The 14,109-nt window shown below is 40.3% G+C and overlaps 1 protein-coding gene across 1 annotated transcript in view; it reads left to right on the top strand.

Annotated features, from left to right (window-relative positions):
* Ccdc192 (coiled-coil domain containing 192) overlaps positions 1–14,109 on the top strand; it is a 193,212-nt gene that overhangs the window by 24,207 nt on the left and 154,896 nt on the right. The window contains exon 3 of the mRNA XM_034518367.2: positions 4,166–4,273. Within this exon, the coding sequence (XP_034374258.2) occupies positions 4,166–4,273 (108 nt within the window). The remainder of the gene's footprint in view (positions 1–4,165; positions 4,274–14,109) is intronic.

The following is a 14,109-nucleotide window of genomic DNA, read 5'->3' as shown; positions in this document are numbered from 1 at the left end:
CGCTTTCTTTTTAGCGAACTTTCTTTTAAATAAACACATATGCATGTATCGGCTGCACTAGCTAGCTTAATTCTATACCTGATTAAACTTTCCACTTGCTGTTGTGAAAGTGTACCTGTGAGAATTCTCTTTTAATGTTTTCCCCCCAATCATCTAGAAGGCTTTAATCGCAAACTATTCTTTTTCAGTTGGCTTGATGAAATTGTTGTTATTGATTGAGTGTGATCTGTTCACATGTTTACCTGCTTTATTTAATTAAAGCTTGCTCTTTAATGGCACTACCATCATCTAAAACTATGACTATAACCTTGTCCTCTGCTGCCTCAGTCTCACCCTTGGCCCTGGCAAACAGAACTTCCTAGGGCTGTAAACTCTGTCATTGTCACTGGGGTGATACACGGAAAGCTTTGCTCAAAGAAACCATTGTCAAGACTCAGCACGGAGGACAGTTGCTTTATACAAGTATCTTCTTTGAGCTGCTGAGCTCCTGATCAATCAACAGCTATTTATTTGGCTTCAATCAAGGGCTCAGCAAAGTCCTATGTGACCTCTGCACAAACAAACTGGATTCGGAATAGAACACCAAGTCTATTACATCAGTGACCTTGAGCCAGCTCTCAAAGTTTGAAGAAGTTTAATGGCTGACACAGATGAGTTAAGTCATCTAAGGACACAGAAATAAAGGCACTAAGAGTTAGTGATAGGATACAAAGAACAAGCTGGGATAGATTAGAGGAAGTTATGGAGAAAGAAAAAAATAAACAGGGAAAGTTGTAAGTTTTCCTATGAACTCTCAAGTGAGAAACTTCTCCAGCTAAAAACAAACCTATGCTTATGTCTTATATGTTTGTTCTATTAATGAGCTATCAGTCCAAATACATGTTCACCCATACATAGTTTGACATAGTTACTGTAATGAAGGAATATGTGTATGATTAAAATTATTTGCTAGTATTTTAGTTTGATCACCTGAACTACATCTGTCAAGATTAATTTGACATTTCTGTAGAAACATTTAAGAGGCCTAAAATTACAAATTACAAATAAGAGTAAAGATGCCATCTGTTTTCTTGTTTATGGCATTTCATTCTTTTTCCTGGCTAAATAAAACTCCACTGTGTATGTATATGCCACATTTTCTTGTTCATCGGTGGGCAGCTAGGCTGATTCTAGCTTGGCTGTTGTGAATATCATGGCAATAAACATGGATGTGCAGGTATCTCTATGGGATGCTGACCTGGACTCTTTGGGTACAATACCCAAGAACGGTAGAGAAGGATGGAATGACAGTTCTAGTTTTGTTTTCTTGAAGACCTCACAACGCTGACTTTCACAGTGTCTAGTCTAATTCATGTTCCTCTCTGTAGTGTGCAAGGGTTCCCTTTTACTTAATTCTCATCTAATTTTTGTTTTCATGCAACAAATTGTTAATTAGTGTAATTCACCTGTCAATTCTTTAACCCTTGGGAGTGTTCATTGTTATGAGTCACACAGTATGTAGTAGTGTCTACAAGGGCTTCAACTCATGAGTTAAAACCCATCCTTGTTTTTCTGCCTTCCTGTCTTACAAAATGAACAATGACTGACCAAGTTTCACGTTTTCTGGTCTTCTGAAACTGGAGGTGCCCCTCCAGTCAAATTCATGTTGTAATTTCTTCTAAATTTATTAATTAATTTATTTATTTGTTTGTTTGTTTGTTTGTTTGTTTTTCGAGACAGGGTTTCTCTGTGTAACCCTGGCTGTCCTGGAACTCACTTTGTAGACCAGGCTGGCCTCGAACTCAGAAATCCGCCTGCCTCTGCCTCCCAAGTGCTGGGATTAAAGGCGTGCGCCACCACTGCCCGGCTCTAAATTTATTTTTAAGTTTTACTTTTTCATTTGGTTATTAATGTTGTTTCTTACTGAGAAGAGCGTGCCTTTGTACAAGCTTTTTCTTGTAAGTCAGTGAAGGAAGCCATGGGGATGCTTAAGAAAGTGTAGAAGGGCAGACAGCTCATGCCTGGGTGCAGGTGCAGACTCTGCATTTTATACTTTCCTGAGGCTGTGCTGTATTCTAAACCATATGATGAGTTCCTAATATTGTCTATATGAAAACCCTTTGCCGTCCAGTCCTCAGTGGCAATCTGTTCAGCTTAGTTTTGCCGTCGCAGAGCTTCTGTCTTACATGGTTGAATTTCTTGGTTGGTTTGGGTGTTTGGAGTAAAAGGACTAAGAAATTAATTAGCTGATACTGACACAGATTTTTTAAAACTTTTCTCTTGATACTAAACTCCAGGCAAGAAGATTCTCCCAGGTAATGGAGCCAGCTCCACACACTTTTGTGCAATAGTTTGGCCTCTCAATGATTTTCCCTTTCTGCCAAAAAAAAAAAAAAAAAAAAAAAAAAAATGTCGTGCAGCACAGGTTTATTTCAAAGCATGAATATCCAAGAATTACTTTTAAGACTGCGTTTTGGAGAACATTTGAATCCACTAAAAATACAATGATTACATATATGTATATACATCTATGAATACATCCTACTGAGATCACTCAGTGTTGCTCACATGCATTTAGGGCTGACTTCTTGGAATTGGTGAACCTATGGGGGCAGAGGTTGTCTCTGAAGAAGACTGAGTCTCCACCTCACAGCAGCCATTAACTGCCTGGAGCTCTTCTATGAATGATACCTTGCAAGAAGCCCTCACCCACTCTGGCATGTCCATTGGTGGTGTCATTTTGTAGGTTTTGCTTAAGCAGCCATGTGGTAGTGATTTTGATACAGCTCCTCTATCATTTCTAGAAAACACGGTCTCAGTCCTCTGTGTCTTACAATCTTTCTACCCCTCTTCCATGATGTTTTCTTGAGACTTATGTATAGGGGTTTTCATGTAAATGTATCAACTGGGGCTGGGTACCACACAGTCAAAGGTTCTCTATATTTTGACCAGTTGTGACTCTACTCTTGAAATTACTAAATCACCCTGGTATAAGGGGGGCTTTGGGCTCCACATTGCCTGTACCAGCACTGCTCTAGGCCTAAGATGTTCATCCCCTACAGTCAAACTTTGGAGAAAGCTGAACAGCTGTATAGGACAGACTTTGGTCTAGAAGACAAATCTCTTGTGCCCTAGAAACTTCTCTCTGTCCTTTATCCTATGGTGGCCCATTGATTTCACTAGGCCAGTGGTGAAGGCCCAGGGTTCCGCATACAGACAAACAGAATGAAGGTTTTGTTTTAAATCGCTGGTTCCATTTACCACCAGATGGCACTATAGTATTACCAGGAAATGCACATGTGCTAAACCAGTGGTGTCATAAACCAGAGGAAAAAACAAAGCTGTTAGAGTATATAGGACCACAATTTTCTTTTTTCTTTTCTTTTCTTTCTTTCTTTTTTTTTTTTTTTGGTAGGGATTTTTCTTGTTGTTGTAGGGGTTGATCAGAAACATCTGTCCAGCAGGAGCATCAGCAAGAAAACGACACACCCAGGGAGATCATAATGCTTGCTCTGATTAGAACTTTTCTGTTGTAAGTTTTCAAATTGATCAGTGAATTGTGGTTGCCACATTAGTGGAAGAATAGTTAGGGCATATTCGAGATTCAGTGTCCAGTCTGTAACTTATCCTGGTCCAATTCTCTACTCGTCACACAGCTTGTAGAAAGTAACTCTAGAGTAATTATAAGCAAGTTATATCTGCTGCCTTAAGTCTTACTAGCTAGGCTGTGGGAAAGGTGATGTCATTCTTAACCATGGCTGTCTTTGCTTAAGTGTCTCTCAGAATAGACAGGTGAAGATCAAAGGGTGCATGTATCCAAATGACCTTCCTGAAGGATGAGTGTTCAACACATAGCATACAGGTGACAGCTCCTGTCAGGATGTGAAACTTTGATCGTAACCTCTTGAAGAACAAAAGTTGCAAATTAACCAAATTCTAACATGGACTATTTTATTCTCATGTTCTGAAGTTGTTCCTTGCCCTGTATCTTTTGCCTTCCTTTTAGACCAAGTTGTTCCTATAAAACTCTATTTTGTTAATAGTAAGAAGAAAAGATTGGTGAGAGTCTATGAACTAAACTTAGCCTCAGTTCATAAAGTTGACAAAAAGTGCTCAGAAAACTATTCCTACCAAAAAACAAACAAACAAACAAACAAACAAACACACATTGATTTTTGTTTTGAAGGGAAACTCACCAGACAGTGGACAGACAGTATTTTCTTCGGAACAACTGGAACACTTGGAGATTTGCCTGAAAGAAGCAGAGGAAAAGGCTAAAGCTCTATTGGAACAGGTAATACCTAGCATGGGGACTGGAAATATCTGGTGCTTGGGCTGCCAGAGAGCAAGTGCAAATCCTTTAACTTCAGACCCAGTGACACAGCACAAATGTACGCATACACACAAACACATGTGAACACACTCAACATACATGTACACAAACCCACACCCATACACACATGCACATGAACACTCACAGGCACACATACACATAAACATACACACATGAACACATACACACACAAACACATGTGAACACACTCACATACATGTACATGAACCCACACACATACACACATGCATATGAACACTCATAGGCACACACACACATGAACACACACATAAATATATATGCATGAACACATACACACACAACTTCATTTTCATCAACACTTCTTTTAATCTACAGAACTTTTAAATTTTCAGCCATTAAAGCTTTGTTTTTTTCACATTTGTGTTTTATTTGGTTTTCATTTACTACAAGTTCCTCAGGAGTCCAGCGGGCCTTCCTTAAGCATGTGGTTTTCCTGAAAAAAAGGAATGTGTATTTGTATTGTAAACAAATAAACTCAGAGGTAAATGAAAACCTAGCAGAACCACACAGATTCTTCTTAAATTGTTCCAGGGAAGTTGACTCTGCAGAGGGGTCTTCAGATAATGGCTTCCTTTTGGGGTTTTCTAGCATTGAGCAAAGCAGGACATAAGAGACACTCGGCCTATGTGGATAGCCTGGACATTACACAACAGGTGCTCTCTGTACATGGCTAGGCCTTGATTTTAGGCACAGTGGGTGTGGCTTATCAGAAATTCTCAACCAGGGTCTGTATCATTACCTAATATTACTATATTTTGAAGAAGAAGAAAAAAAACTAACAAACCCAAACCACAACCAAAATCAGTGTATTGTTCATTGTCATGGACTCAGAGTAGAAATCTTCCCAGAGCTGAGTTGCCCTATGTGGCACAAGGCCACCAATGCACACCCTTAACGACAGTGAGTCGAGGGCAGAGGACAGAAATCTGAATTAATACAGCTGTTTATGTGTATGTGTGCCTGTGAGTGTTCATGTGCATGTGTGTATGTGTATGTTCCCCAAATGACAGAAATCTGTATTAATTTCTCACTGACAGACGGATTGAGGATAGAGTTGGCAAGAAGCTATTTCATGAGGCTTTTAGATTAGCAAGGTATTATACATTTGAGTCTCACAGGAGTGTTTGAGGGACTTGGAAGGAGAGACAGGTTTTATGAGGAGAACTTTAATTGACATGCGAAGGAACCCACGCAGCAGCCTTCCTTTTCTTTTCACTCTATAAGAAAACAGTGTCCTCTAGGGACTGCGTACCGTGTAGCCACTAAACGTAATCAATGCTGTGGTTTTCACAGAACTTTCCCAATCAATGAAACTGTGGTGTTCCCTTGGGAAAATGTCCACTACAGATCCATGCCCTGTTGTTTTCCTGAAATAAACCTCAAACGACAGCAAAATCATGCATTATATAGAAAATAATGATTGACATAAGACTGTTTCAAACTCCTCCCCAAGGAAGACCAGAGTTTTGGATCAGTTTTGAATTCATACATAACTAAGAGAGAGACCCCTACACAAAGATGTCTGTTTATTTTACATTCAAAAGCTTTTTGATACCAATTTTCTCCCCCTACTTTCTGAGAGAGGTTGTTGCTATAGCTCAAGTGGCCTCAAAGTCACTATATATCCAATGCTGACCTCAAATTTATGGCAATCCTCCTGTTTCAGTCTCTCGAGTCCTGGGATTAAAAGTGTGTCTCAATAATCTCAGCTCTTATTTTTTTAATTAAAATAAGTGAGATTCAATTTATTCATAACATTTGTTTTTCATAAAATATTTTTACTCAACACAAGTCCTAATACTTGAGTTCTTAACTGGAAGAATTTCTTGATTTAACAGTAAGCAATTAGCTATGTTTTTTTTTCAGCATTTAAGAAATTAAGTATCTAAAATGGAAATAGATTTCATCCAAATTTTTTGTACCAACCATCGTAAAGGCTAGTGAACTGCTTGGGGAAGGTAGGTGTACAAACCAGGTTCCCAAATAACTCATAGAGAGAAGAATCAGTGGGCATGTAGAGAGGGAACGTGGGTACTCTTATCACTCTGGGTGAGCTGCATGGTAATATTAGGTTTGGGAGTCTGAGTTACTGTACTAACACAGTTCTTAACATTTCAGACTTGTATGACCAAGTGAATTTAGCAAGAAACTGGCAATAGTGTGAGGAATGGAAAGAATGATGTATAAAACACATTATGAAGATTTACAATATTACAGTTTTAATTAATTAGAGCATTTTATTACTCTTGGCTACCTTTACCTCTGCTGTTGAAACAGATCAATCAAACATGAACATAGCTCCCGAAGTATTCAACCTGACACTTCTGATTTCTGCTCTAACCTTGTCTTTGAGAAGATAAAGGATGATAGTTGAATCTAGTAATAACAAGTGAAAGTCAAAATGAGTTTTGGGGATGACTTTTAGGCACTATAACATGCAAATGGGGGAGTTACAGTAGTTAAGTGGGTAATACACACTGGCTGTGAAGGAAATCTCATGATTCTGTGCAAGGGTTAGCCCACAGGAAGCCAGGTGAACACCTCAGCGTTTCTAAGCTATTGTTTCTGTCCAGTAGAGATGAGGGGTAGACACAGAAAAGAGCCTGGCATAGCTTCCGTAAAGAAAGGCTGATTAGTAGACAAAAATGAAAAACAGCAGAAACTTGCAGGAAAAAAAAAGCATGGTACTTTCATTTCTTAATTTGGGTGCAAAGCACTGTAAGTGTTTTTCTTTCTACTCTCAGTAAGACTTTCTGTTCCAGGTAGACATCATTTTTCCTTTAGCTCATGACATGAACGTTGCATTTGGAACAGGACATTCATATACTGCCGCCCTGTAGTTTATCTGACACCTATGGCATATATACTGAAAAGCAGTTTACTTTTTTCTCCTGGAGTCTCCTAAGCTCGCATCCTACATGCAAAAATATGACAAGCCATCTTCGATGCACTGTAAATATGCTCTTCAGTGAATGAATGCAGCATCTTTCCTTTCTTTTAAAAAAATTATATTTATTTGTGTGTGTGTGTGTGTGTGTGTGTGTGTGTGTGTTTTGCTCAGAGGACAATTTTCAGATGTTTCTCTGCTCCGTGGATTCCCAAGGATGGAACTCAGGTCATCAGCTTGGCTGAAAGCACCTTCACCTACTGAGCCATCTTGCTGGCCTAAGGAGCTAAGTTTCTTTCTTGAGTACCTCAAGAACTCCAAGTGCAGAGCTTAGCTTTGCAGGTATTTTACCTGACAGACACAGTAGTCTTATAAGAGGTTCTGCTATAATCCTCACTTATTAGTGAGGGCAACGAGACTCATAAATATTCTCATTTCCCCAATGCCATAGAGTCAGGAAATAGTGACTCTGACATTGGAACTCAAATATGTTTAACTGACTCTCAAAGATCTTTTTAAAATATTTTTATTAAGTTTTTCATGCAATATATTTGATCATGTTCCTCCCTCCCCCAATTACTCCCAGATTCCCTTCTCCCCACTCCCCACCCAACTTTATCTTCTCTTTTTTGCCCCCTCTCTCAAAAACAAAATAAAAACCTGAAATTAAAAAATCAAAAATTAGTAAAACAAAAAATATCAAAGTAAAACAAAGCAAAACAACTCCACCCCCAATGTCCTTCCCCCTTGCCCCCTGAATACCATAGAGTTAGTATTCTGTTGGCCAACTACTTCAGGGTTTGAGGCCTGTAAGGTATGTAGTTTAGACACCCAGTGATGCTCCATTGAAGGAAACTGGTTTTCCCTTTCCCAGCTGGAATCAACTGCAAATAGCTTATTAGTTAGTGGTGGGATCTTGTAGGATCCTGTGGGACCCTGTATCCACTCTTAGCACTGGGACTCTTAGCATCTTGTTTGAACCTCTGCAGGTCCTATGTGTGCTGCCAGTCTCTGTGAGATCATTTGTGCACCAGTACTGGTGAGCTGTTGGCCAAAGGGGTCCCATGAGCCCACCCCACCAAAAAAAATCACAGCCTATTGCCAAGGCTACTGGTTGCTCTCTACAACTTGATGGCAAGGCCCTGGTTCTGAAGACAACCCTCACAGTTCTTAAGCATAAGCCGATGACACCGAGATTTTTCTCTACCCTGCACCAGTGAACAGGAAGAATTTATCTTGATTCCTTAACTGGGGTTTCTACCCTTGAGGGCTTGTTGAGCAGATAGGTTGGCAGGCCCTTCCTCCAAGTTCCTGATTTACTAGATGTGGTGTAGGGCTTAATAATTTACATTTCTATCAAGACCCCATCTAGTTTCAACACAGTTGTTCACCCAGACCTCATGAGAGTTTTCTTCCCTGTTATCTGTCACTCCACAGCTGTGTGTGGGCAACAGGGTCATTTAGGATTCGGTGTGAGTGCACTGAAGAAACATCCCTGAAGAAAAGTGGTTGACTTTCCCTCACATAAAGTAAGTGTGGTGGTAGGCACAAGGAGGCCCGAGCTTTGTCTCTTTTGCATCCACAAATGCAGCATCCATCCTCGAGGACCAAGAGGCTCTACAGCTGCACTGTCTATTTGTAGGCCAGTCAGCAACATGAGAAGAGAAGAGGCAAGCGTAAGATAAGAATCTTTTTTCTGGAGACTTCTGTTAACCTCACACACCATCGACCCTTCTATTTGCATTAGAGCTGAGAAATACAAGTAATTAGTTGTACATACAATTAATAGTTGTTTTAATTGTTACCAGCACAAATGTGGGAATTTTTTTTTTTCATTAAGTAAGGGAGAATGGATATTTAGTAGAAAAAGCAATTTCTGCTTTCTTCTCTGTCCCATTGACCACACTGGTGCATGCAGAGCTTTATCCTGGTAAACTCCATGTTCTTCTGAATAAAACATTCAGCATTCTCAGCAGTACCTGCTAAGGAGAGAATTCTTTCACCACTGAATCATCTTGACACCTTTGACAAAAACATAATTGTCTGGGATGTATTGGTTAATCCCTAAACACTAAATGCTGTCCCTAGAGCTTCTACCTGTGTGACCTTCAGCAGGTACTGCTCTCTGGCAGTCCCAGTTATTAAGTTGTCCCTGGAAAGATATTTATGCTCTTGGGAGCTTCATGCAGAAGAGACTCCTTTGGGATAAGCTACGGCATCTCAGACTAAGATTAAACTAAGACAAATGAAATATGCCTGTTTGCTGTTTCAGCCTAAATACCTGGCATAAGAGCAATGCACCTCAAAGGCACCGTAGCCACTAGGCAACTTTTAAGCATAAAACAGACATAGGGAATGTAACCAGGAAGAACTGTCTTGGAATCCCTGACTCCAGTGTCAGAGGCAATGTCAGCAAAACCCAGAGCTCAAGTTAGCAGACAGTGACATGCACTGAACTCTAGGACACCAGACTTGGAGTTGTGTGAAAACGAAGAGGTAAAGATAGATTATCTGCATGCTTTATTTCAAAGAAAGAAACTATGGTGTGTGCTTTCTTAGTGTGAATAAGAAAGTTAAACACAATCTAAGAAGAGGCAAATCGTAAAGAAAAAAATCCAGAGCCTCCTCTGCTGCCTCGGTATCCTTTTCCCCTGTGGACTTAGTCTAACTGCACAATCCCAATGTGGGCACGAATGGCTCAGAAAGTTGTTAAAGTCGAGATCATGACAACTTTAGTTAGCTAGCTTTTCACGTTGCTCTTGCTCGTGTTGGGCCTCCTGTGTGTTGTTCTACATAGTGCTCTGTTTCACAAATATTTACTGAGCTCTGTCCTGAAAAGAAGGGACACAGCACTGAACAGACCTGCAAATTCTCACACTCAGAGAAGATATTCATGTGGGAGGGGCGCTGGCACTGACACACAGGTGCTGAAAGCACAGAGCTTACAATGTTCTTAGCAATTTGCTGGGGCACGCTAAAGAAAGCCAGGGGGGATAGTAGTCCTGCCTGGGAAGCCTCCATATTGAGACTAGCCAGTGAGAAAATGAGGATTGTATCCCATTCATACTCTGTATCTCTGCATGCTTTCTGTGTGTCTACTTATGTGTGTTTCTGTTTCTCTGTTTCTGTCTGTCTTTATCTTTCTGACTGTCTCTGTCTGTCTCTCTGTCTGTCTCTGTCTCTGTCCGTCTCTGTCTGTCTGTCTGTCTGTCTGTCTGTCTGTCTCTCTCTCTCTCTCTCTCTCTCTCTCTCTCTCTCTCTCTGTGTGTGTGTGTGTGTGTGTGTGTGTGTGTGCACATGTGTGTTATTCTTATGTGAGAAACTAAACAATGAGACCTAAGTCTCAGTTTCCACCTTAAATTCTTATTGGGGCCTCAGGTTTTGTCTTCAACTTTGTTTCCAAAGCAGACCAGACATTTCTTTCAGGACTCCTTTGGCAGGAGTGTGCAATAAACAATTAAATGAAGCTCAGGTGGCAGCCGGTGGGTGGAAGAGAATAGATCACAGTAGAGGAATAGGGAGGATCCTGCAGTTTACTTTCTCTTGGGAGTTTCATCAACTTGGCTAATGTTTAGCCTTGCTTCTCCAGCATCTGTGTGTGCATTGTTCTTTAGCTTGGACAGGAAAGAAAGAGAAACCTGAAGGATTAGCATGTCCTGTTTGATCCTAACAACCAAGAAGCAATTAAGCATTTCGTATCAAAGACTTCATGTATCTTCCCATTATTTTTCTCTCTTAAACCTTAGTGTTGGATTTTTTTTTTCAGGTATAGAAAGAATGTTGATCTCTAGCAAAGTTTGAGACACTGAGATGTGTATTGAGTGGGTAAAAGTGTTTGATGTGTGCTGGGATTATGACCAAATAAAATAGTCCTAGGTCATCTTTACTGCCCAGATGCAATAACAGGTCCCCTCATGCAAGTGTATTGGAGCTATTCATTCTGGAAATGCTCAGAAATCATACTCTGCATGCCAGTATGAAAGCCAGGGGTTTTATGAATGAGTTTCTGTTTTCTGATCTAGTTTGAAGTCTACTTTTAATGCAACAAAAGCACACACAGTCAGTTTGGTTTGCAATGGGTTTCTTTGCCACTAGGAAGTCTCATTGGAACCTCATTGGGTGACTCTGGGTTAATCAAAGTCTTGACTGATTTTAGAGCCTGCTTTAATTGGAAAAGCTAGCCCCTCCTTTTAAAGCAGATGTTAATTTTCACTCTGTGACTGGGTTGTTGGGTAAAAATCGGACAATGTATGGGCAAAAATTCAACTCCCTGAAGAGATTTTGTTGTTGTTGTTTTGAATGGAATCAGGCACAAGAACAGATTGGCTTCTGTTGTTGTTACAGGCTGGCTGAATGGACTGCTAGCCTGTTACATAACTGAGGACTTCCTTTTGCTTGTAAATGTCAAGATCAAACTGAGGTCAGTTTTAAATAGCTGACTGGGTGCTAATTAATGTGATTTTCCTATACAAGGAAAAGCAAAAGTTCTTGTCCCCTAGGAGTCATGGCTTTGTTGATAAGCGCAGATATCCTTTGCATGAACGTTACCTCTTTTTCTTTATAATGTTTCTTCTGCAAAGGTAAACTCATTTTTCTTAATGTTTGCAAGTAAAATAAAAAGTTAATTCTTCCTCCACTATTATAAAATACCTGAGGATAAGTGCTTTATATAAGGAAAGGACTTTTTATTTTATTGACCAAATAAAACTGTTTAGACAATAGTTTCAGATGATCCGAAGTATGGTATCAACATCTTTTTAGCCCTGGGGAGAGACTTGTGGTGGATCATATTGCAAAGGCAAAAACTCATAGGACAGTGGTGAGTGGTGTATACCCAAGAAGGATTCAGAGCCAACGCCTGGGTTGCTTATAACAACATTCTGTTAGGAATTCTCCATTTCTGCAGGTCCCAAGCCAGTTGTGTGAGGCAGCACTATTCCTATTCCTTCAGAAGATGTAGATCTCATGCCCCAACTCCTTGCCACCAGACCCCACCCCTCAACAGTCTCCTTCCACAGCAGTGACTTTGAGCTCCCAGCACACAGATCTGTAAGGGATGTCAGGGTTAAGCCATACCTCAGCCATAACAATCAGGCCCATGCTATCATTCGATTATTTTTTCTTTCAGGAAAATATTTATTGAACTTGTGAGCTAGCATTCTTCTAAGTATCCCCATATAATAACTCATGCACTTTCCCAAACAGTCCTAGGCAGCTGCATGTCATTTTGTTCATGGAAGTCTCTCAGTGGATTCACAGGCCTCGTGTCTGCCTTTCTTCATTCTCCCTTGGTGACTTGGTTCAGGGTACACACTGCTAAGAAAGTCAAGTCTTTGTTGTCCTGGATTTTTTTTTTGCTGCCCCTAGGCAGGACATCTGTTAAAGAGTACCCTCAAGGTCACCATAGTCACCTCAAGTGCTACCTCTCCAACGCATCAGCTTTCTACCACAAACCTGTTCCTTGCTTCACATTCCCTAGGTAGTGGTCATTGCTACTTGACACCTCATGCCTAAAATGAGAAAGCTGTGCTCCTTTGGTCATTTCTGCTTCTGCACCTTATAAGTACTATGGATGACCCTTTCCTCAGGAGAGTGAGCCAACACCTTCTCATCTCAAATAGGACACCAACAAAACATTCAAACAATCTCACTCAAGAGTTGCTTGGTAAACCATTGAATGAGAGGTGACTTGCCCATAAGTTGCCAGTTAAAGTCTCCCATTTTCTGGGACTTGAATTTTTGCTCTTATATTGTCCAAATTATACTCAACAATTGAGTAATGGAATGAAGATTAATGTCTGGTAGAAGGAAGGTTGTTAGGTAGTACAATGAAAGAGCCCCCCTTTCAGAAGGAAAGTTAACGGTCCCAACCTTGTTTGCGTCTCCTGTGGGTAATCATAGCCACTGACACTTGAAGAGAGAACAGTTGGCTACAGTAAACCTGGAAGACAGCTGGCTCATGTTTCTCTGAGTTATGCCTTCCGTGTCGTTCTTGGATTCATATTTTTCCTGTTTCCACCATTATCCCCCCTTTCAGGAACTCCTGACTTACCCATTATGGTTCTTGCTTAGTGATTTACCAGTTTTGTGCCTGGCATGAAACCTGCCAACACCCTGTATTTCTCCTCAGCTTAAGATCCAAACTTTGCACCTCTCTGCTGTCAAAGTCAACTCTGTGTTCATGTATCTTGTGCTTGTTTCTCTAAGTTTGTCTTATAATCCTCCCCGACAACTATTCTTAGCATTTTCTTTTCTTTTCCTATGGTTTTTGTTTTTCCTGTGTATAAGGGTTTTTTGTTTGTTTGTTTGTTTGGTTGGTTGGTTGGTTTTTTTTTTTTTTTTTTTTTTTTTTTTTTGCATGTACATAAGTGTACCACACGTGTGCCTGGTACCCACACAAATCAGAAGAGGATATGAGATCTCTTAAAACTAGAGTTACAGATGGCTGTGAAGCACCTTGTGGTTGCTGGTAACCAAACCTGAGTGCTCTGCAGGACCAGCAAGTTCTCTGAACTACAGAATCACATCATTCACAGTACCTTCAATGAACAACCTGTTCTCTTTAAGGAAAAAAAGAGCATCTTCCTCAGAATCAAATTTTAGAACACTCTTTCCCTTCAGCCCTGTTGGGAAGTTCCCTGCTCTGTTTCTATGATCTTTTCTTATCTTTTCTCCTGCTTCACAAAGCCTCAAGAAACCTTTCCAGATCTTTTAGACACCACTTCCTCCAAAAGGAGAATATGAGATTTGGCATCAGACAAGCCTGACTTTCTTCTTTCAGTCACAACACAACAGTTGGTGTTGACATGCAGGCAATCAGGATCAAGGAAACATGTAAGGGGTGGGGGCAAACTCAGATTTGTACTCA

The sequence above is a fragment of the Arvicanthis niloticus genome, chromosome 14, assembly GCF_011762505.2.
Source record: "Arvicanthis niloticus isolate mArvNil1 chromosome 14, mArvNil1.pat.X, whole genome shotgun sequence".
Lineage (NCBI taxonomy): Eukaryota > Metazoa > Chordata > Mammalia > Rodentia > Muridae > Arvicanthis > Arvicanthis niloticus.
The sequence above is the reverse complement of the archived record's forward strand: the minus strand, read 5'-3'. Positions and strand labels throughout refer to the sequence as shown.